Source organism: Eleutherodactylus coqui, chromosome 10 (genome assembly GCF_035609145.1).
Source record: "Eleutherodactylus coqui strain aEleCoq1 chromosome 10, aEleCoq1.hap1, whole genome shotgun sequence".
Classification (NCBI taxonomy): Eukaryota; Metazoa; Chordata; class Amphibia; order Anura; family Eleutherodactylidae; genus Eleutherodactylus; species Eleutherodactylus coqui.
The window spans coordinates 28,572,463-28,598,099 of NC_089846.1; the positions used below are offsets into that span (position 1 = coordinate 28,572,463).

At 39.1% G+C, this 25,637-nt stretch overlaps 1 protein-coding gene across 1 annotated transcript; it reads left to right on the top strand.

The window, feature by feature from the left end:
• Window positions 1–17,201: 17,201 nt before the first annotated feature.
• LOC136579709 (red-sensitive opsin) lies at window positions 17,202–22,412 on the top strand. The gene is made up of 6 exons (XM_066579774.1): window positions 17,202–17,310; window positions 19,119–19,415; window positions 19,809–19,977; window positions 20,326–20,491; window positions 20,847–21,086; window positions 22,296–22,412. The coding sequence occupies exons 1-6, from the start codon at window positions 17,202–17,204 to the stop codon at window positions 22,410–22,412; spliced, it is 1,098 nt and encodes a 365-aa protein (XP_066435871.1).
• The last annotated feature ends 3,225 nt before the right edge of the window (window positions 22,413–25,637 follow it).

The window sequence follows — 25,637 nt, forward strand, 5'->3', positions numbered from 1 at the left end:
TACTTATCAATGACCATGGTAACCTTGTCATACTTCCCAAAAGTTAAGGCATCGTAATTCGGGCACATACCTGTATAACTAGGTCGTTAAGGTTTGTCGGAGAAGGACCTCCCAACGATAAACTGGATCAACAGAGGATCTGTTGTAATCATTTATTGTATTAGAAGTTGTGTCAGCTCTAAAGAAGACTAACTGATCAGCATTGATCCTTTGTGAGTGTATGATCATAATACTCTTGGTAATTTTCAAGAGGCCTACAATACAATGCCTACAATAAGAGTCCTACAATACAAGGCTTGCAGTGTTTCTTCTGTGTAATAGGGCAAAAAGTGCATGGAGGTCTAAAAGGCAGATCCAGAAACACCTATTGCAGTGGCCATTGGTAACGCCTGTAGGCCAGGCCAGGTACGATATTTCACACACTTCAGGTGCTAAATACAGATGGAATCAAACATGCCTATGGGAAAGTGCCGCCAGTAAAGATAGAATCCCATACAGATTTATTATACTCAAGGGAAAGCTGAATGTAACAAAATTTAAGATCACATCTCAGGTGTGTATCTGCCCGACTGGTGTTTCGCTCTGTAATGAGCTTATTCCGAAGTTTGCTTTCAAGACCTTCATAAACTTTTCACTCTATTACACAGAAGAGACAGTGCAGGCCTTGTATTGTATTCCTATTTCCACCGCTGTAAGACCTTGCTGTGTTCTTCTGTTCTTCGTTATTGAACTTGGACACAGTTGGTTTGTTTGCCTATACTGGGGGCTTTTAATTTTCAAGAGGTCAATTAACAAAGCTTCAAAATTGTCTTCAACTCACAGATACCCTTTAAGGAGTTGTGTCAAGATAGACATTGGTGGCCAATCATTTGGACTCCCTCCAGCAAATATTAAAGATTATTAAAACAATTTCTATATTGAAAGTTATATACACTCATGGCTCTTAGAGAACAATATGGTAGAAGATGGCACCAGTTAATTATGGATTTCATTTTCTTTAATTGTTCCTTTTTCAGAATAAGAAATCTTAACATTTTGCCATAGGAAGTCCACAACAATTTACAACTTATGGCTATGTTAGGCTTGTATGCCATAGAAAACGGCATTGTGGCATCTATACTCTTAAATGTCCCAGTTGAAGGATTGTTCCAGTGACTATAAGATACAAGAGGGTTGCAAAGAGTAATTAGAGCATTCAGTAACCCAAGATCGTACATATATTGCTTGGCCAAACCTTCATGTAATGACTATGGATGGTGAAGGTGTGAATCAGGCATCTCTAGTGCTACTTGTCCCTGTTGAGAACAAAAGAGGGTCAGTCAAAAAATAAAAAGCAGAAAATCTTTTGTACCATGAATTGATGGCTGGCATGGTCATCTGGTGACCACTCACATAACTTTGTTGGTCAACCACTATACAAATGAGGGGCTCTGCCCATGTAGCTCATAAATGTTATCCACTTTGTCACTGGCTTTTCAAAAAGACTGCTGGATTCTTTCAAGGTTTTCTTTTATATAAGCTTTTGCATGATAGTTTATTTTGAGTATTCTTAGTTTTAGTGACATGAAGAAAGAAGTGGTAGCTTATTACATATTGTAAATTGCTAGAGATTAGAGATGAGCGAGCGTACCCGCTAAGGCAAACTACTCGAGTGAGTAGTGCCTTATGCAAGTACCTGCCCGCTCGTCTCTAAAGATTCGGGTGCCGGCGGGGGAGAGCAGTGAGTTGCGGGAGTGAGCAGGGGATAGCAGGGGGGAGAGAGAGATCTCCCCCCCGTTCCTCCCCGCTCTCCCCCTCCGCTCCCCGCCCCCCGCTGGCACCCGAATCTTTTGAGACGAGCGGGCAGGTACTCGCATAAGGCATTACTTGCTCGAGTAGTTTGCCTTTGCGAGTACGCTCGCTCATCTCTAATAGAGATGCAACCAAGAGTAGCGGATTATATCATGTATACAACCAATAAAGATTGGGCTTGGCAAGATTGTTTATAGGGCAGTGTGTTCAGTTTTATAGTTATTTGTACAACTCCATTTCTTTCTTAATTAAACTAATGGAAACGTGGAAGTCGCATAATGCCTTGAACTATGATGACATGTTCACAACTGCTTTTAGAGCATTGGTAGTCTAATATATTTGCTTCTGCCTGAAGTATCAATCTCCTATTCTTGTAGAATCCCACATGACAGTTGTGTATATACTGTACTGTAAATATAAATTGTGTGACCTACATTATCATTTTGAGGTTTAGACTTGTAATTTGTTCTATCCTCCAATATAAGCCCCATTTACTCGGGATGATTATCACTCAAAATTCGCTCATATGATGTCTTTTGAGCTATAATCATTGCGTGTAAATGCTACCATCGTTAGCTTTTTGGCTGAACCATGATTTTATGTTGAGTTTAAAATCCATCTTTCGGCTGGGCAGCTGATAGCAGGGACCGCACGCTGTGATTCTCCAGGGGAGCGCTGAGAACATTGTTTTCAGCTGCAGTCCCGCAGCAGAACAAAGGGGCTGTATGCAGATAACAGACCACCTGCTGTTATCTGCATACAACAAGGGGAGCCTTATTTACATGCAAATAAAGGTACTAAGCTACTAATGCACATTAGTGCTCATTACAACTTATGCAAAATGATCACTCAAACTGTCATTCTCTCTATCTTTTGAACAAATTTTGAGCGATCATCTTTGCGTGTAAATGGGGATTTAGAGTCCAGGTATTTAAGATTTCAGACAATCTTTGAATTTAGCACTATATCTTAGAATAGGTTGCTTTGGTAGGTAGGAAGGCCTTGTTTAAACCTTGATGTCACCGTTCAAGAAGCTGGAACGAATTTAGTTTCCCAAGTCTGACATAACTAATTGGATCCTGAACACATTTCACTGCCTCAGTTCCAAAATATTCTAATTCGTCTTTTAGCCCATATTCAGTTGAATAGACATCTGTGTTCTAACTACCATTGTTTACAAGGGAACAGTATTGCATAAGCTTGTATATCTGTGAGAGATACTGATCATTCCATTTAGTTCTAACTTTCCAGGATACTGTATTGTCTGAGTCATAGTTTTCTAACTCCTCTGACTAGTAGTCAGCTTGTGTATTGTCAGCAGACATGCAGAGATGTAATGGCACTAGCAAGGGTAGAGATCTGAGTTGTTTATGCTGTAAAACTGCATCAACTTCTTGTTAAAGGGCTTTTCCCATTTCCTAAAATTGCTTCACAAGTACTTTGTTCTTCCTGGTTGCTGCTGATAAGGACCTGAGACAGCTGCTGCCAATAACAATAGATATTAACAGAAGTGATAGAAAGTGTTCTTCCATTTGCAAAGCTGAACACTAGCCAGCTTAAAGTCGATAAGCTAAAAGTAAGCGACATTAAGAATCTGTACAAACACTTTTCAAGAGAGAACAGGGCATGCTGGGATGCTCTTCTGAAGTGCACACAGCCAAATATGCCTATTGGCAAGAAAACACCGCAAGGTTCACTGCATATTAAAATAAATATGTATTTTAATATGCAGTGAGCCCTGTGGCATATATGTGTATATATATATATATATATATATATATATATATATATATATATATATATATATACACACACACAGATACATTTATTCGTTTTCTGGCTGCAGCAAAAAAACTGGTTAATCTTAAAAAAAAACATGTAGTTATACACCAAGTGTTTGTGTGTCACTCAGTATTAGCTTAACATGTCTCCACCAGAAGTATGGGTTGCTCAGCCTGAGGGAAAGGGAACACCCCCTGCTGCTGATTGGCTGCCACCTGTCTATGATGGCCTGTCTGTGGCACTCGCTGTTTGCAGCACTGGCACCCCAGCATACATGCCCCTGGGCCCACGACCACACTCAGCCCTCTCTATATCTCGTTCCCCTTGTTGCCACCAGCCTGCCTCGCCCTGCCATTGGGGCGATAGGATGTGACTTGTGGTGTAGTTGCTATACAGTGTGGTGGTGGCTGCTTGTAGAGTTTCAAGATCAAAGAGACAGACAGATGGGCAGCGGACCCAGGACACAGCACCACCCCCACCCCAACCCTCCAGTCATGGGGAAAACACCACCACCACCAATAAGGGGAATGAGATATGGAGCGGTGACTGCGACCTGCTGCCCTGGAGGGGCTGTGTGCTGGGGGGGGGAGGGAAGGAAGACCACTGCAAACACTGACCACCACAGCCAGGCCGCCGCAGGACAGGAGATAGCGGAGTCGTGCGGCCTGTCAGTGCGGGGATACACTATACTGGGTTGTACAGTGTATGTAGGGCGGGCTGTCAGGGATCTCAGAAGGTGTGTTTCCGGCAGACAATCAGCAGCAGCGGGCGTTCCCTTTCACTCAGGTTGGCCAACCCATGTCTCCACCCATACTTTCGGTGGAGACATGTTAAACTAATACCATGACACTTAATCTCTGAAGATGGTGGTATGCACTGGGTTTTTTAATTTGTTGCCCTCTAGTAATCTTAATAGTATACAGTAAAGAGCGAGTCCTTTTAAGTGACAAGGATGCCGTAATTAGGGCATTTTTTCGCCAATAGGCATATTTGGTTGTGTGTAAGACGTGCCCTGGCCTTCCTTGTGGTCCTTATGGCTCTTCTGAAGTGAACACTGATTACAGTTAGTTTTACTTTTCAGTTAATATTACTTATAATACTTGTGAAAAAAGTATAACTCACGTATAAACAGTGTCTTTGTATGCAAAAAGTTATCATTTTCAGATTTAGATCTCTTTCAGAACTAAATGGAATGTCTTTATGTCATATCAAACAGTAAGCTAAGAACAGTAGTCAGAATACATTTTGTTCTGTAACAATTCATGCGGCTAAACAGTGTTCTATCTCCAAGGGAACTACTATGTTAACATTGGAAATAACTCTTAACAATGCTAGTCTAATGTATTGTAAAATGGAGTTTAAGGGGTTTTTTTTGCCTAGGAAGAGATGAAAATTTAACAAATTGGGAGTTAGAACACTATGGCATTAAGCCAGCGATTGATTAGAAAAAATACATACCATTCGTTATGTTTGATGCCACTTTATCTTCTCTCCGAGACAGAATTGTTGTCACGTGTTTGGTAAAGTAGGCAGGTTACTATATTATTAAACATCCAAACATAATATATAATCAACAGCAAAGTATCTGAGTTTTCCGTTAAAGTTGTTACAAATTCTGTTTAGCCATCTCACAGCTATATCTTAGTATCTTAGGTTTCTTTTAAGCCTAGGTGATCTATCCCAGAAACCAAGATGGCAGATCTGTCCAGAAGCATAGCTTGAGCCTTTTGACCCCCAATGAAAAATGTGTAACAGGTCATCCTCCTATGTGCCTTTTATGGTACTGGCGTCATCCTATGTGGCAGAGGGGCCTTTGGGTTGGGCTACCTCTTTGTATCCTATAGCTATGCCACTAAGTCTGCCTTAGTTCATATCCCCATTTTAATGCATAATTAGTCAAATTTACTATTTAGGAGTTTGACAACCCCATCATAGTTAGGAACTCTAATGGCAGTCATTAGTGGTCAGCTTTGGAAATCAGCAGTCGAAAATAACAATATAATAAGAAATAACTAAACAGAATTTTTAACAATGTGTCCTAAAAGAAAAAGTGAAAAAAAATCTATTAATCGGTCACTTATTTTTTTTCTGAAAGTATAAATGTGTCTTTATTTCAACATGGAAGACGGAGACGACTTAACCAAAATGACAATCTATGTGATGACTATGTTACTTAGTAGTACACAATAGATAGCCTTCTAATAGGACACATGAAAAGTAATAATTGAAGAACAAGGCATTTTATTGTTTATAGGAATCCTCATTTTCATTTACTAAGTTGACAAAACACAACTAAGGATACTAATACACTCTACTAAAGACACCAAGACTTAAGCCGATGATGGAGTCACATAGTAGCAGTCAGTTCAGCCAGGGCCTTGGATTAAGGCCACAAGGACCTGGCACTTGAACCTCCTGCTGAAGTCAGAAGATGGCCTAGTTACTGCTAAGTATTCCTCTTCCCTCATGCCTCTCCCTTGCTGCCAGTGTGGTACGTGACTGAGTTCTGCTAGTAGTGAACTTTTGTGAAGTAATATGGAATAGTTCAGAACTAGCGGAATTCCTGTCAAGGACCCAGAGAGAGAGGGCAAGGAGGTGATTGTTTTCAGACCCTGTCCGTGTAGAGGCAAAACTAGAAAGGATGAAACTTTCACTGATTGAAATCCTGTGTATAAAGAATGAATCTTCTGCTTCTTTCTTCAAAGTGAAACTTTTCTTGAAAAATCAATATATAAGGCTCGTGATTTGTGACTGGTTTACTCCTTGGTCGCATATCAGTTCAAATCAAACCTTGATTGGCCATGACAGTCATTTGATTTCACATTTCCATGCACAGTAGCATGCAACAAATAAAATATAAGATTGCCTGACTCGTACACCGTCTGGATTCTTACACAAAAGGGTAATTTGATATGAAAAGTTATATCATTTTGCAATATACTTTCCGTAGCAGTTCCTTGTGGCTTTTTAAGATCTCTGCTTGCTATCATTCAATAGGGACCTTTATTGTTAACTTCCAGGAAATAAACATTTCTGGTCATGTGATGGACAAACAGGAGCACAACTTCTCAAACACTTACAGTACAGTTATCAGAGCTGTGTCTTATAATGAGCCAGGTACATCACATGACCAGGAAAAATTTGTATCCACTGGATGTAAGAAATAAAGGATCATATTCAGTGACAGCAAGCAGAAATTTTAAAACCAGGAGAGAAGTGAAAAAGTATACTGGAAAATTATTCTAACTTTCCTTATACGAATAATAACCTTTATTTGCTGAATCTGGAACACCTGATATAGAAGTTTGTGTAGTTGGAGAAGCTCAAATGTGGTGATTGCCATATGTCAATAGAAGTCTCTTTCAGTCATTCGCAAAGGAATGACTGGCCTTCTAATGTCATAAGTGGTAAAGGAATAATTTGCTAAATCTATACATTTAAAGGCTCAACAAAAATCTTCCCTTAGCAGCGGCACAAAAATTGGGTATTTCTGCGTTGTGGGCTGGTAAGGCAGATGGAAATTTCCATTAAATAATTAAATTAGCAAATAAAGCCTCAGCCCTATAAAGGCTGAATGAACTACAGTACCTAACTAAATTCTAAATTTTCTCACGGATTAGTTTGAGAAAGGCCTAAGTTCATCTATACTAAGAGTACAGATGGCAGCCATCTCGGCCTTGTTAGATAAACCTATTTTCCCAGGGCCCTCTTATAAAGAAATTCCTGAAGGGATCTATCAGATTGAGTCCCTCTATCTTGAACTAGTAGTGAAATGGAACTTACCTTTGGTCCTGCAGGGGCTGTGCCTTTCCCAATCTGAACCCCTGCTGAAAATTTAATTCAAGTATGAGTCCCTTTCTATTGGTCATTACTTCTGCCAACAGAATTAGTGAAATGCAGTCCAACTCCTACTTCAAGACAGGATTCAACTTTATTACCTACCATGATTTTTACCAAAGGTTTCTTAATTCCATAATGCCAACCAAGTCATTTCTCTTTCAAAACTTTGCCTTAGCACCTCATATGATGTGGAATTTCGCTTCCAAACTCTAGACATCTCCATCTGCCTCAAAATCTGTTTGTATATAAGGGAGTCAGTAAAGACAGCACAGATGTCCTCTACCTCTTTACTAGATAAACAAGGGTCTCAAGGCTTCAAAACCATCCATTAAGGAGGCCATTAGACTTTCTTATGAACTGCTGGGTTCTGAGCCATCTGAATTATTAAAGGCCCATTCAGGTAGGGCAGTTTCCACCTCTTGAGCTGAAAGAAGTTTCATCCTTTGGACCAAATTTGTAATGCAGCCTCTTGGAGCTCACATAACACCTTTGTCAACCATTATAGGTTGGACTCTCAGATTATGGAAGGGATGACCTTTGGGCGGTCCGTTCTGAATTCTTTCCATCAAGAGAACTCTCCCTAATAGGGTTACTTTTTGCTAAATCCTCATTAATGAGCTAGTGATAAGATGTAAAGGAAGTGATGATTTCTAATGTTAATCTGCTTTTACTTAGTCTTAACAGCAGCACAAATTTCCCACCCTTAGTTAATGCTACTATTTCATAATAAACACAAGATGGGATGGACTAATTCAGTCATCATGGTGTAGGGTTAACTGTTTAATTAAAATTTCCATTGGTGCTACCATTGCACAGGGGCAGAATTACCCTATTATTGTGCTGCTGTTAGGACTAAGGGTAGACAGATTAATGATAGAAATCATCACTTGCACAATCATCCAACTATACATATTTCAAAATAAATCTCATTAATTGTGCCATGTGAGCCTAACCTAGAAAATGTCATAGCTTAACGGTAGCACAATCGATAAGAGGTGTGGAAGCAGGCTAACTATTTAGGCATTAGGGCAGTGTTCAAAGGTCCATGGCCAGATAGGGATAGAGGCCCCTTAGTGCTCTGTTTCTCAATCTCTTTCTACAGGGGTCTAACCATTTGTCATAATGCATGCCAACATTTTTTAAAACGACCTCAATTTGTCTTAAATTTTAAAAACACAGTAGACCATTAAAATAACCACAAAAAGATCCAGTGTCTGTTAAACCAGAGATTGGTGCAACCATAAAAAGGCCTGTAGAACTTATCATCACCTCTGTCAAATCTGCCTTCTTAGCTGTACCTCACCAAGAACTTAGGGTTACCTTACTGTTTTAAAAGCACTGCCATAGTTAAGTGCTGGAACTGCAAATAAGGATATCATGTCTATAGTGGTTGGTAAGGAAGCCATGATGTTTAGTGCGCCAGGGCCCATTTTATTCTCATCCTGACCCTGTTTGCTTACCCATCTGCCCCCAGTTGCCACACAGACATAGCTGCCCAATGAGACCAGTGGTTGCATGAAAAAAGAATCTGATTCCAATAGTAAATCTGCCTCAATTGCCAATATATGGAATAACAGAAGAACACCTACTAAATCTAAGGAATTCTCCCTTATGTACCATAAACTGTTTTTAAAAAATCAGATAATTTACTTTGGCAAAGCTGTTTTGCGGTTTACACCACCTCATGGTGGCAGGCACTTCTTGAGATGGGGCTCAGTCTGCTCCTGCCTTACCATCTCACACCATGGCCTATTCCTTGTCCGTTGACTGACTTTCATGGTTGCCTGGGCTGGAACCCATATTGTAGGTCTCCTGTGCAATTTACCAAAAAGTGTGGCTTACCTGTTTTAAATAAAACTCTAAGCACTTATATACATGGAGCTATACAAATGTTACTTAACATACCAGGGTTGCTATTTCTTTCACTCTGGTCCTCACAATGCAAGTTACCACTGTACTGCTTCCATTATATATCCTTAACATCATAGGCAATAACAGCTACTGCTGCATGCTACTGGGCTGTATTCCCCAATCTCTGACATAATTTCCTACTCTGCAACTATTGGCTGAAGCTGCACCTCAAGGACTTCCTGCTCCTCCCACCTCCTGCAATCACTTTGGGTGTAATGCTGTTAATACTTAAAACCTTCTGCTCACATTCAGGTAATTCTCCTGATTCTTATCCAAATGTAGTAGGAATCCTTTTTAAATGGTAGAGGGTGGAGAAGTCACCATTTTTAGCACTCAAAAAGTTAGTCTCTGTATGGCATTGTTATTAAAGGAGTTGCCCCATTACAGACAATCCATTAACCATGAGAGCCAACCCTCTGGATTTGCTGGTGATAGTTGCTATTGGCTGATAATTTTCCCTGCAGCTTGGTCTAGTTCAAATATATGTGTTCCACTTTCTCACCAAAGGAATGGCAGCATCCAGGGCGTGGTATAATATAATAATTTATTCCTCCAAAGTCCTGCTACGTTTCGACCCTCTTGGGGTCTTTGTCAAAGACCCCAAGAGGGTCGAAACGTAGCAGGACTTTGGAGGAATAAATTATTATATTATACCACGCCCTGGATGCTGACAAAGACCCCAAGAGGGTCGAAACGTAGCAGGACTTTGGAGGAATAAATTATTATATTATACCACGCCCTGGATGCTGCCATTCCTTTGGTGAGAAAGTGGAACACAGGTACATTGGGTTCTCTGGAGGCTCTGACCCCGAAATCGTGGCGTGCATCCCATGGACTTAACAGTCATCTTTGTACTGGCTTAAAAATCCTGAAGTGTGCTGTGAGTCACATTCAGAGTGAAGTTGCCTAGTTCAAATATATGCCCATTTAATACATGGACGGACCAGGTCCATGTAGACTTGCTCTCCCTAGAGCAAGAGTCATTGAAGGAAAATAGCAGTTAAGGTTGCAAGAGATGCAAATGAGTCCAGAAGGGCAGAGGGACCTATGGTAATACCACCACACTATACATCTGCAGGAGTAGCAAGCAGCACTTATTTCTCGCTTTGCTTGCATGCACAGACAGTGATGTAAGTGAAGCAAGAGCAGTGAGCACGCTGGTCTTTCTTTAATCATGCGCAGTACATTGCTGGAGTCTGAGTGCTTGATGTGGGAGAAGAAGCTGCTAGCTATGTCCACTGCTGGCTGACTGTATGCTGCATTTGTGGGCACCTGGGGGGTACTGTAAAGTATGCCAGCTGGATTTTTGCTGACTGTATGGTAAGTGGAGGGAGCCGCTAAATAATGGCGGATACTGTAATAAACTATGCCAGATAGACACTGGCTGACTGTATGCTGCAAGGGGCTCCTAAGGAGTGGAGGTACTGTAATAAATATGCCAGCTGGGCACTGCCAGACTGTATACTGTTGGACCCCTCATGCACAGTAATAACAGTGTAGGGGTTAGGGAAAGTGAGAACAGAAGCATAATAATTTTGGGTGCAATACAACGGGAGCCATGGTCCTTTTGGGCTATCATGGGACTCTGGTTACGTCACTGGAGGTAATGCTTGTTATTTGCTTTCTTCTCTATCTTTTTCATGCGTTGTCTAATAAAGGACCCCTCTCTTAGAGGTCTTTATGCCCTAGTAGGACATATGGACAGTGGTTGATCTGATGGGACAACTCCTTTAAATGGGGTTTTCCATAATTTTTTAAAAATTTGCCAGGGAAAGATAACTGTGTAAAAGAAAGAAAAAAGCAGTACTCACCTTTTAAATGTCCCACAGCTCCAGTCCCAGAATCTCCTGCAGTGGTCATGTGCCATTCATCATTCACATTACTGCTGCAACGAATCACAGGCCTGAGGGGTTATATGTCATTCATGCACACATGACTGCTGAGGCCAGTCAGTTGAACGATAAACAGCATGTGATTACTGCAGGACATTGTGAGACTGGAATGGTGGGACATTTTAAAGGTGAGTACTTTTTTTTTCCTTTTTTTTCACACACTTATCTAACCTCTGGCAAATTTAAATAAAATGTCAGAAAACCCCATAAAATACTCGTTTGTAAGATAAAAATGCTGCATTACACCCTTAGAATTAGGCTGAAGATAGATGTAATCCGATGAAGTGCCTACTTACAATCCAATTATTATGAGCATTATGTATCATTGGACAAAAAGTGCCTCCATCCAGCAATTCTGACATTGGAAGGCAAGTTTCCTATTTTTTTGAAAGCCTTCAGTTTACATACAGCAATCTTTACAATAGTACTTTACTGGCGACCATAATTTTTAACATGTCGGAATAATTACTATAGATCCTAAACACAAGATGACTATCACTAAAAGTGATACAAATACAAAAAGTCCATAATGGCGTCATCAAGCCTGTGCTTTTACAGAATTCATAATATATATGATAATTCCATTATGATCCGTATTGTTTGTTTAAGTGAGCAAGTCATATTTTTGTAAGGTTTTCACTTAATTTTTACTAAATACAATAACACAGCATGCTACGCTATTTTACCAACAGGAAATGGAAACCTGATGAAAAGAACTAGTATGAATACAGCTGAGAAGAGAATACTGTGAATTAAAGGTGGAATTCCTCTTTATAAATCAAGTCTTCCACGTAAATAAAGTGAAGTTTGACTTAAATCCTAAATGTTTTATAAAATACGGTCTGTAATTGCTTATTTTCTATACTTTATATTAAATTAAATGCAGAATACTATATTCACTCTATCTGTGAATAAATCATTGAAAAATTAATAAGCATTTTTTTGCCTTACATACTATTAGGGCTGGTAATATTTTCTAAAAAAAAATTGCAAAATCAAATTAGAAATTTGTATAGAATAATTTTGTATATTTTTATATAGCATAGACAGAATATTTAATTGACTAATTAATTAAATATATTTACTATATATAGTTATTTAAATTATTTAAATAATGTCATATGACAGTCATCAGTTTCATTTTCAGACTATGCTCAGATTTAATCAATTTAGGCATTAGTTAATTTCTTCAACTCATTAGTGTTAACTATGTTTAAAAACCACATTACAAATGCTTAGTTAATTTTCTTCTTTTTTCGTATTACTTAAAATAATGCCTATCTCTTTATGACCAGGGTGACTTGACTTGTGTATAGCAGCATATTGTTGAAATGAAATAATATACTAAATACACAAGTCTTGGGCTTAAGACTTCCAACCATTATTCTTCAAGTGTAGATGAAGACATACGTTTCAGTATATAAACGAAAAAAAGAGAATAACTTCAATGCCTATATGATTTTCTACTAGAAAATAGCAGAAAAATATAAAACTATTTTATTGTTCTATATTATTAAATTTCCCTATGACAACTCTTGTGTGGTCAAGAATTAAACAGTGGACTATGTAATTGATCATTTTTTTCTCCCACCAATCCCGAATTGTTTACCAAGTATTGTAGTTTTGTTACTTACTTATGATTATATTACCTTCCCAGTTATTATCATTGTTTCTGAAGATCCATGCCTCTGCTCCTGCTGATAGTCATCTGAGATGTGGCAAGACTTGTCCATTTTACTCACTGCTCCACATCCGTCATTCACATTTGTGGTATGATTTTCCTCTCCTTTTTCTTTCCTCTCTTGTCTTAGCCTAAATTTCAGAGCCCACATCTCCCCAGCGTGGTAGATTAAAAATTTCCTTAATCTGCCTTCCCTGGCCTGAACCAAGAATCCCCTGGGGGATTAGTGACACTCATGGACATTTGATGTCAGTCTCCATCAGTCACTTACAAAAAGTGTGACACGTTTATAAGATTTGGGGTTCTTTGCACTAACTAGTTCCTAGTACAGAGCAGAAAGCGGAGATAATCTCTGGTGCATCTGTCAAAAGGCATCTGCTAAGACCTTGAATTAATTTACTCCATAAAATGAGAGTCAAGGTGAAACTCTTACACCAGAACATGTTCTTCTACCACAGCATAACATACTATTTTAACAAGTAGTACACAAAATGAAAGGGGTTTTCTAGGTCAACAGAAATAGAATTGGATTAAATAAACACTGAAAGTGTCCTTATTTGCCTACAATATCTGTTCCAGTTTGGTTCCTGAGATCTTGAAGGGCAAATTAGCACAAAGAACATATTAGGAAATTAGGGCACTTTTACTGCTTAGATTATTTGGCTAAATTTTTGTTGTCCCTGGGAACCTCTTTGGTGGAAATTGCTTTGTGATGTTTTAACCATTGGGGTATTGTACAATTTAAACCTATAAATTGAACATATTATTCAGACCAGTCAAGGTTAGATTGAATGGTGACAACTCTCTGCTAGTTCTTCTGGATCTCTTTGCAGCGTTCGACACTGTAGATCACTAACCTCTCCTCAGTATGCTTCGTTCTTTGGGCCTTAAGGATGCTGCGCTCATGTGATTTTCTCTGATTGCTCGTTCAGTATATCAATTGCCAGCTAAGCTTCTTCTCCTCTTCTCCTACCTGTTGAGGTTCCTCAGGGTTCAGTTTTCTTGTGTTTTCCATCCACACAGTTCCTATTCGACAAACTATTAGCAGATTTGGCTTTCCGTACCATCTTTATGCTGACTACTTCCAATTATACACTTTTCCTTGCTACTACCGAATGCTATTGATTGTCTACTATCTCTATCAGCATGTTGTCTGTCTATCTAAAACCGAATCCCTCAAAAACTGAACTTCTTATGTTCCTGCAATCTACCAACTGACCAAATCCTAATATTTCCACTTCAGTTTGTGGTATCACTATAATTCCTCAGCAGCATGCCCGCTTTCTTGGGGTTTGTCTGACTCCAATCTTTCTGTCACTACCTATATTCAATCACTTGCATGTTTATGTCACCTGCACCACAAAATATCCGCAGAATCTGCCCTTTTCTCATAGTGGATACAACAAAAACTCTTATTGTTGCCCTCATTCTTTCTTGCTTGATTTCAACTCGCTACTGATCAGTCTTCCCCTCCCTAAACTCTCCCTCCAATCTATTCTTATTGCAACTCATCTGTTTGTCCAGCCACTACACTGATTGACTGTACCCTGTGCCAGTCACTGCACTGGTTGCCAATCAAATATAGAATCCAATTTAAACTCATCACTCTCATCCATAAAGCTCTCCACAGTACTGCACTATCCTAAATATTCTTCCTCATCTCAGACTACTACCCTACCTGCACCTTCTGTTCCGGTAATGACCTCAGACTAAGTTCCCATTCATCAGAACCTCCCACTCCCATCTACAAGATTTTTCGAAAGTGTCACCAGTTCTCTGCACTGCGCTACCCCAATCAGCTTAATTTTCATGCCCAGAGTTTTAAGCAACTGGCAGATTATTATAATATATTAATATTGTATTCTTCATTTTGAAAAAATAGCTGGACTATTGGATGGAACAAGCACTTGTACTGCTTGTGTCACCCCCATTTCCTTAAAGTCTGTAAGCTTTTGCAGGGCCCTCACTTCCTGTTGTTCAAACTATCAATCGGTCTGTGTTGTAAATACTGTATGTCTTATTTTGTATATGTTCCTTCTGATTTATTGGACTAATGAAGTTCTTTGCTTCGTAGCACTGAGCCTCTGTATTTATTACAGTCCAAACACTTTGGACAAAGCAGTGGCCCAAGTATATAATCTCTACTAACATTATTCATCATGTCAGCCTATGCATAAAATATAAACTAAAAGCATAGATAATGTTGCCAGAGTATCAGAAGACCATCCTGTAAGCTGAACCTCTGACAAAATAATGGGCCTCAAAGGTTCAGTAGACGGCAACCCCATTTCTTTATATGCTACCTATCTGCATTGATAGCATGGTTGTTGGTACACAACTGTATTCCACACATTGAAACAGAAGTGGTACACCACCCAAATCTAACTACTGCACCTATGGCAGCAAATCAGGGCATGACTACTATTACCATTTCAGTATAAATATCTTGCATGAAGTTTGTACGCTCTCCATGGACTTACATAAGTTCTCTCCAAAGTTAAAAAGTTTACAATCCTCTTTTAAAGGAAACATTTATAACCTGAATCATATTGTTGACACAGAGCAAAAGATCTGTTGCACATATACCACTGCATCATATGCAAAACCTGTTATTTTACCCAAGGACAATAACAGAACCATTATATCTGATTACATCAGAATTTTCGGATTAGTCAGTTTCTACTTTAATACTAGATACTTTAATAATAGATAGACCAAAAAGCTAAAACAGTCCATCATGGAACCTTACACGGTATAGTGATAATTTCTTTAGTTATAATATCCAAAAATCCTTGACAATTGACAGTTGAAACATTGTTAGTAACTATCTGAAGAATGGTTAAAGGGGTTTTCTGGGACTTTAAGAAAACTTATAGACTTAAAATAGTGTAAAATAATGAAAAAAAGTAGGATCAACTGTTCTAGGGGTTTCATGTCCATACCGGAGCCCCGATTCCTGCTTCGCGGAACCCAGAAAAGGCTGGCGGTAGTCACGTGCTGTTTTACGTGAGCCCTCAGCCAATTACAGGCTTCAGTGGCTATGGAAGAATCACCATTGAAGCCTGTAATTGTCGGAGTAGTCACATGCGGAATGTATGGCACATGATTGCCTACTGACTTTTTCCGGATTCCAAGCAGTGGGACTGGAGCTCTGGTGCTGGATGAGGAGTCCCTGGAGTAAGCGAGTATACATTTTTTCAATATTTTAGGCTGGTAAAAAATTTTTATAGTCCCAGAAAACCCCTTTAAAAGCGGGTGCCTTTGGTCATTTTTTAAAACTATAAAAAAAATGTAGCTAATTCCCGTCTTCAAAGAACAGTAGTTGATTGATTTAGATGTTGACTTGGACTGGGTCATTCTATTCTTAGCATATGCAGAGCATCTAACTAGGCTTCTCATTATATCTTTTCATCCTAAAGCCATAATCCTCAGTCAAGAAATTGGCACCACTGTCCCAGAAAAATCAAAGTCCGGTCTTACTAAATCTGTAGCTAGTTCCTATTGAGAAAGTTTTCTTGATTTTCTTATTAAAGCATCAATACAAAATCTTCATTTGAACCATCTCCTGCTATTTTGACCATACTAAGTTGACTTGTTGTATCAGACATGTATATCCTGGTAACAGATAATACGACAGAAGACGTGTGGCCTTCAAACCTTTCCCTGACTGTGTTTTGTAATGTCACCTTTGCTTGATAGTCAATTACATAACCGTGTTGTAGGCTCTAAAGAAAGATTTCAAAGATACAAGTTCATCAGGTCTTGTATAGTGATTTCTATTTTACACGTAATTTTCACTTCCCCTAATTAACACAGTGACCCCAATTTCACAAAGTAAAGGGTATTAGCAAATGGACAGACATGGAGAAGATGAGATAGGATTTGATTGCTAAGAAAGCTCAAGCCATTCCCATCCTTCTCTCTCTTTCATTTAAGCAAGCTCTTATCCTGTCACCCAAAGTGTCCAGAAAAGTCATCCTTAACCTGCTCAAGTGACGTAAACCCACAGTACAGAGTCAGAAAGATTGAAGGTGGAAAAGGAGGAGGGGGAGTGAACTTAAAACTCATATGCCAATTAAGAGATAAAAAGTTTAAGGGTCTTGAGCTGGTCTGTGAGTGTCTAGGCTAATCCATCTCAGCTCGGTATATAACTGAAGAGAAGTCACCCAATCACCCAACCAAATGACAGATGAGTTTAGTGAGCAAGGGCGAAAAGAATTTTGAGTAATAGAAGACGTAGAGTGAAAGCGCTAAAGCTAAATCAAAGATAAAGGTGAATCGGGTGTTAGAGGGACATACAGGGCATGGCGGCATCATGGAATGAAGCTGTGTATGCTGCCCGGAGAAAGCATGATGATGAAGACACCACGAGAAGTAGTATTTTTACATACACTAACAGCAACAACACACGGGGTGAGTAGTCAATGTAGTCTATGCCACATTTTTTTTACTCAAAAAAGCTAGTTGCTATCCAAAATTATAATTTATGGTGAACTAAGTTATATTTACTGAGGATTTGGCTAACTGTTGAGCGTTTTGGCAGATCTGTATCACTGTGTTTCCACTGTGGTTCTTGATATCAGATTCTAGGATGGCAATATTGAAATGAATTAAGGATTAGCCACAATTATTTGATTATATTGATCTGCAAAGAGGATATAATGTTGTGAGATGGGCAAGACGTGGAAAAAACTCTCAAAATGGGTCAACACAAACTGCCCCTAATGAAGCTAGAATTAGATGTGCTGTACATGCTTAGTAGATCCTTATTCTGTCCTGTAGACTTGTTAGATATCAAGCTAAAATTTGAACTATACCCCATTCTCATAAACCAGACAATAAAAATCTCATACTAGTGGGAAAAGTGGAAGGTAGAGATAATCATTACCATAGCCAATAATCCAGGCAACATATAATATGCATCTAGGAGCCAATCAAGTAAATTAAAGTTTTCATTGTTATCAACCAAAATACTTGATATCAGCATATAAGCAACATCTTACAAGTTCTCAAGTTATATCTATGGCACAGATACTGCTAACAGATCACATTATGGAGCTGAACGTTCTACAATGTTTAGGGTAGAAGTTATAACTTCACTGACAAGTCATACTTGCAGGGCTCCAGGAAGTTAAGACAAGTGTAGCTCCTTAGCATGGACCTCAAAGAGAAGTGCTAGGGGATCACTGGTGCTTTCCTTTCCTTAGCTAAAAAATGTCCAAAATGGTACCACTATTTTATTGTTTTTATAGTTATCACCCACTCTGCAGAGTAACAGTCTTCTCAAACAACCCCCTATATCCCAATTTCCTAGACCCCTCTGAATGTATGGTATGAGCATTATTGAAGTATTTGGCTTAAATGCAAGGACATTTCAATTTTGAAGCTCTGGGTTAAGTTCAGCTTTAATTAACATAGTAACTTTTAATTTTTGTAAAATATAGCGTTCCTTTTTAGATGTTTTTTGGTATTTTTTCATTGCATGTCGTCGCCAAGTATATGAATTACTTTGAATTATATATATAGTGAAACTTCTTTAAGATGACCACTCAAAATCACATGGAAAAATTGTCTTCTAGAGGAATGGTCCTTTCAAAGAACATGGCCCGTATACAGAGTATCTAATGGAACTGAAAATCTGTCATGGCAAATCTGTTTTAGATAACAGGATAGTCTTCTTAAAGAGGTGATCTTTTGGAGAGATTTCACTGTAGAATTAGTGTAGACCTAGTATGAACAGCTTCGCATATCGGAACGTTATGTAAGGCAAGAATAATCTCGTATGCCATATATATATGTTCCATTGGCACCTTGCTGTTGACTTATCTCATCATGAGCGTGCAGTAATCCTTATGAAGGCGGAGATGACCTTGAGGTTGCCAGTAGAGCGGATTACTTTCTGTTCCACTCACAGCTTTTGACACTTTTAGATCAGTTGATTGCCTCATGTCATCAAGTAATGTCACTAATCCCAGTTCAGGGGTCCAATGCAGTCAAACCCTTGTCATAGCTTGTTGCCTTCTTTACTAATAAAACCTTTAACATAGAGTGCTAGTAATCTCACTACTCATGACAAGTTAATATTAAATACATTACCTTTAAGACTTGCCATTACAACAAAACAACCAGGCCCTGGCACGGAATAGCCATGTTGGCAGAGCAATGTAATTGGATTCATTTATGGTAAATTATTTCTAATTATTGTTCTTTACCATTTACAGGTCCCTTTGAAGGTCCAAATTACCACATTGCACCTCGATGGGTTTACAACATAACTACCCTGTGGATGATATTTGTAGTAGTAGCCTCTGTATTTACAAATGGTCTGGTCTTGGTAGCTACATTCAAATTTAAAAAGCTTCGGCACCCTTTGAACTGGATTCTGGTCAACTTAGCTATTGCTGACCTTGGAGAGACGGTTATTGCCAGTACCATTAGTGTCTTCAACCAGATTTTTGGTTACTTTATCCTTGGCCATCCATTATGTGTAATAGAAGGCTATACTGTTTCAGTTTGTGGTAAGTTATAGTGACAGCTGCATTATTTGGTCTATATACTATAATGGAGTGCTGTGTGACAGAAGATATGCTACATGATGTAGATTAAAACTATACTAGGGCATCCAGACAAATGGAAGGTGATAATATAGGATGGGGTGTTGAGTAAGTCTACATTATAGAACTTGGCAGGCTAAATTAGGACATACAAGTGCATGTGAAACCTTACTTGTATATGTGATAGTATATAAAGAATCAGTTAAGGGGCAATTTCAAGGAACAATCAATCTATACAATGTGTTATGCCAAGTGCAGCGTTTAAGGGGAATCTAAGGTGAAGAAAATAAATACATATTAAAGGGAGATAAGCTCTTTAAATGTTAGAATCCTCATAAAACTGCATGTTGTCCACAGGAATTACTGGACTTTGGTCCTTAACTGTAATTGCCTGGGAACGTTGGTTTGTGGTCTGCAAGCCTTTTGGAAACATTAAGTTTGATGGAAAATTGGCTGCTGGTGGCATCATCTTCGCCTGGTCTTGGGCAGCTGGCTGGTGTGCTCCACCAATATTTGGCTGGAGTAGGTAAGTTCTTCAAAATGTTACAGTTGTTGTTACATATATAGAACAGTAATTTCCCAGTTAGAGCATCCAATATATTAGAACCCAATCTGGGGAAGTGTTGAGCAGCAACTTAATTCCAATATTCTCATAAAACTGTGATAGCCTCCTAAAATTCCATCTCTACACAATTATGAATCACAGCCACCTTACCAGACACCCATATTGATGAGTGCTATACATTTCTTTGGTCTTGAACATTGCTGCATGAACGTATTGCCCACTATCATGGATTACATGCAACGATATAGTTTACTTTGACCATGAAGAACTGGCTTTTTAGTCTCACAGAGATATTCTGTCTACCTGTAGGTACTGGCCCCATGGATTGAAGACCTCTTGTGGCCCAGATGTGTTCAGTGGCAGCTCTGACCCTGGCATCCAGTCTTACATGTTCACTCTCATGTCGACTTGTTGCATTCTTCCTCTGTCTATTATCATCCTCTGTTACATAGCTGTATGGTTGGCCATTCGTAAGGTGAGTAATGATATGTGTATTTATAACTTACGTTATTAGAGAACATGCAGGATTTCCATTTTACAATAAGAACCTATACTGAGTTAAAACAGTAGGCAAAAACTGTCACTGTTAAGCCTTGTTAGCATAAAAGTACTGGACAATATATGAAAGTGACTTATAAAAAGTCTCGATGATTAAATTGGCTATACCCTGAGCACTCTTGTATTTTGATGTAACCAACCACTAATTCTCATATGGTCACCAATGGTCATCAAAAAATGGACCTCCAACTGCTATAGTAATCTATTAAGAAATCCATTAGTATATAATTGCATTGTAATAAGTATTCTATAAATGTTTTTTAATTTTCCAGGTTGCACAACAGCAGAAGGAGTCAGAGTCCACTCAGAAAGCTGAGCGTGAGGTTTCAAGGATGGTGGTTGTGATGATCATGGCTTATATCTTTTGCTGGGGACCATATACATTTTTTGCATGTTTTGCTGCTGCCAACCCAGGCTACAGTTTTCATCCTTTGGCTGCCTCATTGCCTGCCTTTTTTGCTAAGAGTGCCACCATTTACAACCCAGTTATATATGTCTTCATGAACAGACAGGTTGGTCCAATGATTGAGTATATATTAAGTATAACTTGCTATTTTGCTTTGCGGGTGAAATATATAGAATATTCACTTTTCCTTTTGAGGTTTTAATGGGGCTAGGTCTAGTATATTATTGATGTAAAACCACAATGTGACTTGAAATGTTTTGGAGAAATGTTTAGTTTAATATTGGGTCAGAAAATCACCCATAATTGGCTGAATATTGGTAGTGCCGCTAGAGGTCCAATTAATGAGTCAAACAATAGGTCTTCAGTTTCTGGGAAATGTTTTCCTTTAAGGTTGTATTTACTATATCTAAGGGCCCATTTATACGGGACAAATGATTCCCGAAACTCGGCCATGTGTGTCCTCGCTCCCGTGCTCCTCCACAGGAGCTAGTATCGCTGGCTCACAGCGGGGCGGCAGGAGGAGATTTTTCTTCTCGCGATCCCCCGCCCCTCTCCATTGACTTAACATAGCGGCCGTTCTGAGCGATCAACTCATCGTTCATCATTTATGCTGCTGCATAAACGATGGACGATGAGCAGATCGCTGATCGCTCAGTGTAAACAGCAGCCGTTCAGTACTGAACGGCCACTATGTTAACTCAATGGAGAGGGGCGGGGGAGCGCAAGGTGAGAACTCTCCTCCAGCCTCCCCGCTGAGAGCTAATGATACAAGCTCTCATGCAGCAGCATGGGATCTAGCATGTGTGGGGACGAGTGTTGGGCATCGTTTGCCCGACATTCGTCCCATCTAAAAGGGCCTTAATAGATTGAGGGCACTGTTATTTTGGTGTCCACAGAAAGTATTTGCAATCAATAGTGGTGTAAAATGGTACTGCAACTTATTTTAATGTCAATAAGATCTGAAGTTAGTGTTTGCCAGTAGCTACCATAACAAACAACATTTACATAATGCTTAGACCTCATGCGTAAAACTACATCATGGATCCATGTTGTACTGATCCGTAATCCATACTCCTGAAATCTTTGAGAATCTGCAAAGAACAAAAAGTTATGGCGCACATGTAAAATACATGAATATTATAGGGCAGGGGTGTTTCCCCAAGGAATATTGCTTCCAAGAGAGAATACAATGCCTCATTAAGACACCATATGGTGTATGTATGGTTACATTGATACATAATACAGACCCATAGTAAGTCTGTGTACTGCTGCACAGGGTTTATATACTCATTTTGATTTTTTTTGTTTCCTGTAGTTCCGTAACTGTATCTATCAGCTATTTGGTAAAAAGGTTGATGATGGCTCAGAAGTGTCCAGTTCATCTCGAACAGAAGTCTCATCAGTTTCCAACTCTTCTGTATCACCTTCATAAAAATCCAGGAATATCTCTTCCGAGATCCTCACTATGGTCTGCACATATTGTAAATACGTATTTGCAGGAGCAGCTATAACTTTTTCTCTCCTATTGACACATGCATTGCTTGCCCATTTCCACTGTATATTGTCACACTGTTATCATGAAATCTTGTAACTAGCCTGGATGTTACCTATTAAAAAAATGTATGCAATGAAATATTTTGCAGACAGCAGGACTGTCCATAGTAGTGCTCATGTAATGAGTCTACCCTGTCTTGGATATTCATTGGGATATCCTAGCCAAAACTACAGCTTCCTCAATGAATTATGTCGTTTATGAAGTCATATGTGCAACTTATCCAAAGACAAGGTGAATATAGTGATAGTGAGGTGGGTACATAGGAGAAGGCAGTGGATCTGACGTAAGCACAACCTGCAGTATAGAATGCCGGGATTCGATTGTGCTTGCAATGTTGGGTAGGCTTTATGAAAGTGAAAAGTTAGGGTAAATAAGGGTTTTTTACTAGCATTTCACAACAAGGTTCTTGTAATTGAAAATGTATAGCATGGGCGACATGGTGATTTAATTTGTTCTTCTGTTGGAATGAATACCTTGAAAGGTTGCACCACATCTGTAGTTAGTTATAGATGACTGACGAAGATGATCAAAGACACCTATTTCCCTTGACTCATACTCATGAGAGTTCTCTCAATGAAAGATCAAAACAATAGGATTGGGCATATTGAATTTCAACCTGCCTGATCCCTATATCCCCAATGTTGACCATAGACACAATATTGTTCAAGGATCCTACCAAGATTGTTGAGATTTGTTGACAAAGTTCTCCTGCCTAAGGCCAGATTTGCTAAATTACGGACAGTGTAATAAAAACATTGAATGAGGGTCTTTCTAATCCAAAGGCCAGAAGAAGACAAAGGGGCACATTCGTCTTAGACCATGGTTTTATATGCCGGTCTAAGATAAGTGCGACGGTAGTACGATGTGGCCAAATGTATTTAGAGATGCAAAGCTCTTAATGCATTTGTTGTATCTTGGGCCGCCTATGTGCCTCTTCCTGAAATCTACTTCAGATAAAACCTGGCGTTGATTTCTGCTACGATATAGTGAATTTGTAGTGAATTGACGGGCTATGGGTGGCCTTGCCCCCTGTCGCCAAACCCCGTGCACTTTTTAAATAAGTGGTAAGGGCGGTGCGAAATAGCAAAATGTCAAAAACTCACAATTTTAAGCTCAAGTGGGACTTGTGCAAAAACTTGCAACTTTTTTTTTACATCTGCATGGTTCTGGCCTAAACACTTTTATGAATCCCCCTCAAAGTCTCCAGAGATGTAGATACAGTGATTTATAAGAGGGCCATATGCAATGCAATATTTCAGCATGATGGGTCAAGAAACAGACCATATATGTGGGACTATCCAGTAACTCTGACTTGAGATGGCATCATAGGGTAGGAGTATGTATAAATTATGCAATGTATTCCCTAGAAGATCATATTGGGTTATGTGTTATTGTTTTATATCATTGTTGATTTTATAGTCAGGATACCATTTTATTACCCTATGGATTACTTCATGGGTTAATAGTTGAGCATATGGTTGAATGTGGCTGCTGAATGAGAGTTTTAAACAGGGTGTTCAGCATTAGAAAAACATTACTACTTTCTTCTAGAAAGACCACCACACCTGTCCTTTAATTGTGTCTGAAATTGCAGGTCTGTTCTACTGAAGTGAACAGGGCTGAGCTGCAATACTACGCATGAACTGTGAAGAAGTGTGGCGCTGTTTTTGAAGAAAGCAACCATGTTTTTCTAATCCTGTATAACCCATTTAATAATATATATTGCAGTTTAATTAATGTTTGAGTATTTTGGTGACGAGTATATAATTAATTATTATGGGGGTTCTTCAGACTTTCTAATGAATCATCTTTTTAAAGGGGTTGTCCGAGAGAACAGTTATATCTAAAAAAAGCTTCCTTCATAACAGTGAATATGTACTCAACTCTCCCGCGTCCCCCGGCTCTGGGTCAGCCTGTGACATCCCGTAAACATGTCAGTGATCATTGAGTAGACCTTTTATCTTAGCCTTGGACAACTCTTTTAAAGGGAATGTGTCAGATCTCATGAGCCCTATAAATTAAAGTCCACATCTTTAGTTGATGGGCTCATGGGACCTGTCAGGTAGCATTTTAGAAATGTTGCTCTAACATAACTTTTTGTCCTATGACATGTTGGTGTGCAGGGTGAAGAGAAGAACCTTAAAATATCTGATCATAAATTGTGACTTTGAAATTGGAATATTCTGCAAATAGATCTGATACTCTTCATCAATTGTGTTTGTGCTTTGATTTTTTTCAACATGTCCTGGGTTTTCCTTGCTTTTTGCCATTATCTCTTGATATCTTATTCAGACCATATGAAATAAATTAATTTACAATTTGTCTTCAAATAGAAGGGAACATATTTTCATATAACAAGTTACTGGCAGTCAATTTTAACCCTTTCCAATCCAATTTGTAGTCTGGTTTTCCTAGGGGGCTTACTTTTTTTCTGCTGTTATACAACGGCGCTATATGCTGGCTAAAGCCAGTACTGCATGAGGTGACACATTGGATAGGCTCCGACAGCAGAGAGGCTGGCAATATACAGTAAGAGAACCCCGACGGACGTCTTCCAACATCGGAGCTGTACAGCCTTAAATCATAATGTCTTTAGAAAGTCAGACAGTGGATTGGAAAGGGTTAAAAATGGGATTGAATGTCACACAGACTGAACACTCAATGGATAAAAATTTTCCCTGCCCTCATCCACCAACTACTTAACAATTGCAATATTAAAACTATTAATAAGTTCAATGGTGATTAGCTCTTGACCAGTATGGATGCATGTTAGCCACACTTAAAGGGGGTGCCCAGGATTAGAAATAAGTCTCCGCCATTCTTCTTCATTAGCTGCTTTTGGTATTGCAGGTCAGTCCCATTCACTCATGTGGGGAGAGAAGGCAATAGCATATACAGCCCATAGACAAGAGTGGAGCTGTTTCTGAGAAAAAAAAGTGGGCCAATTTTTTTCGAATCCTGGACAAACTTTGCCACTTTAATATTAAAGGGAAAGGAAATTGAGATTTTAATTGAGTTCCCCGTCTTCTAGTGTACGTTTGGCTTTGTGGAGCTTATTGCTCAATTCGAAGTGCCGTAAACATCACCAGTATTTTTCTTATG

Coding starts and splice junctions, on each gene's coding strand:
- LOC136579709 (XM_066579774.1), top strand. CDS start 17,202: ATGGCGGCATCATGGAATGAAGCTGTGTATGCTGCCCGGAGAAAGCAT. Junction 20,492..20,846: donor TATGGTTGGCCATTCGTAAG/GTGAGTAATGAT, acceptor TTAATTTTCCAG/GTTGCACAACAGCAGAAGGA. Junction 21,087..22,295: donor ATGTCTTCATGAACAGACAG/GTTGGTCCAATG, acceptor TGTTTCCTGTAG/TTCCGTAACTGTATCTATCA.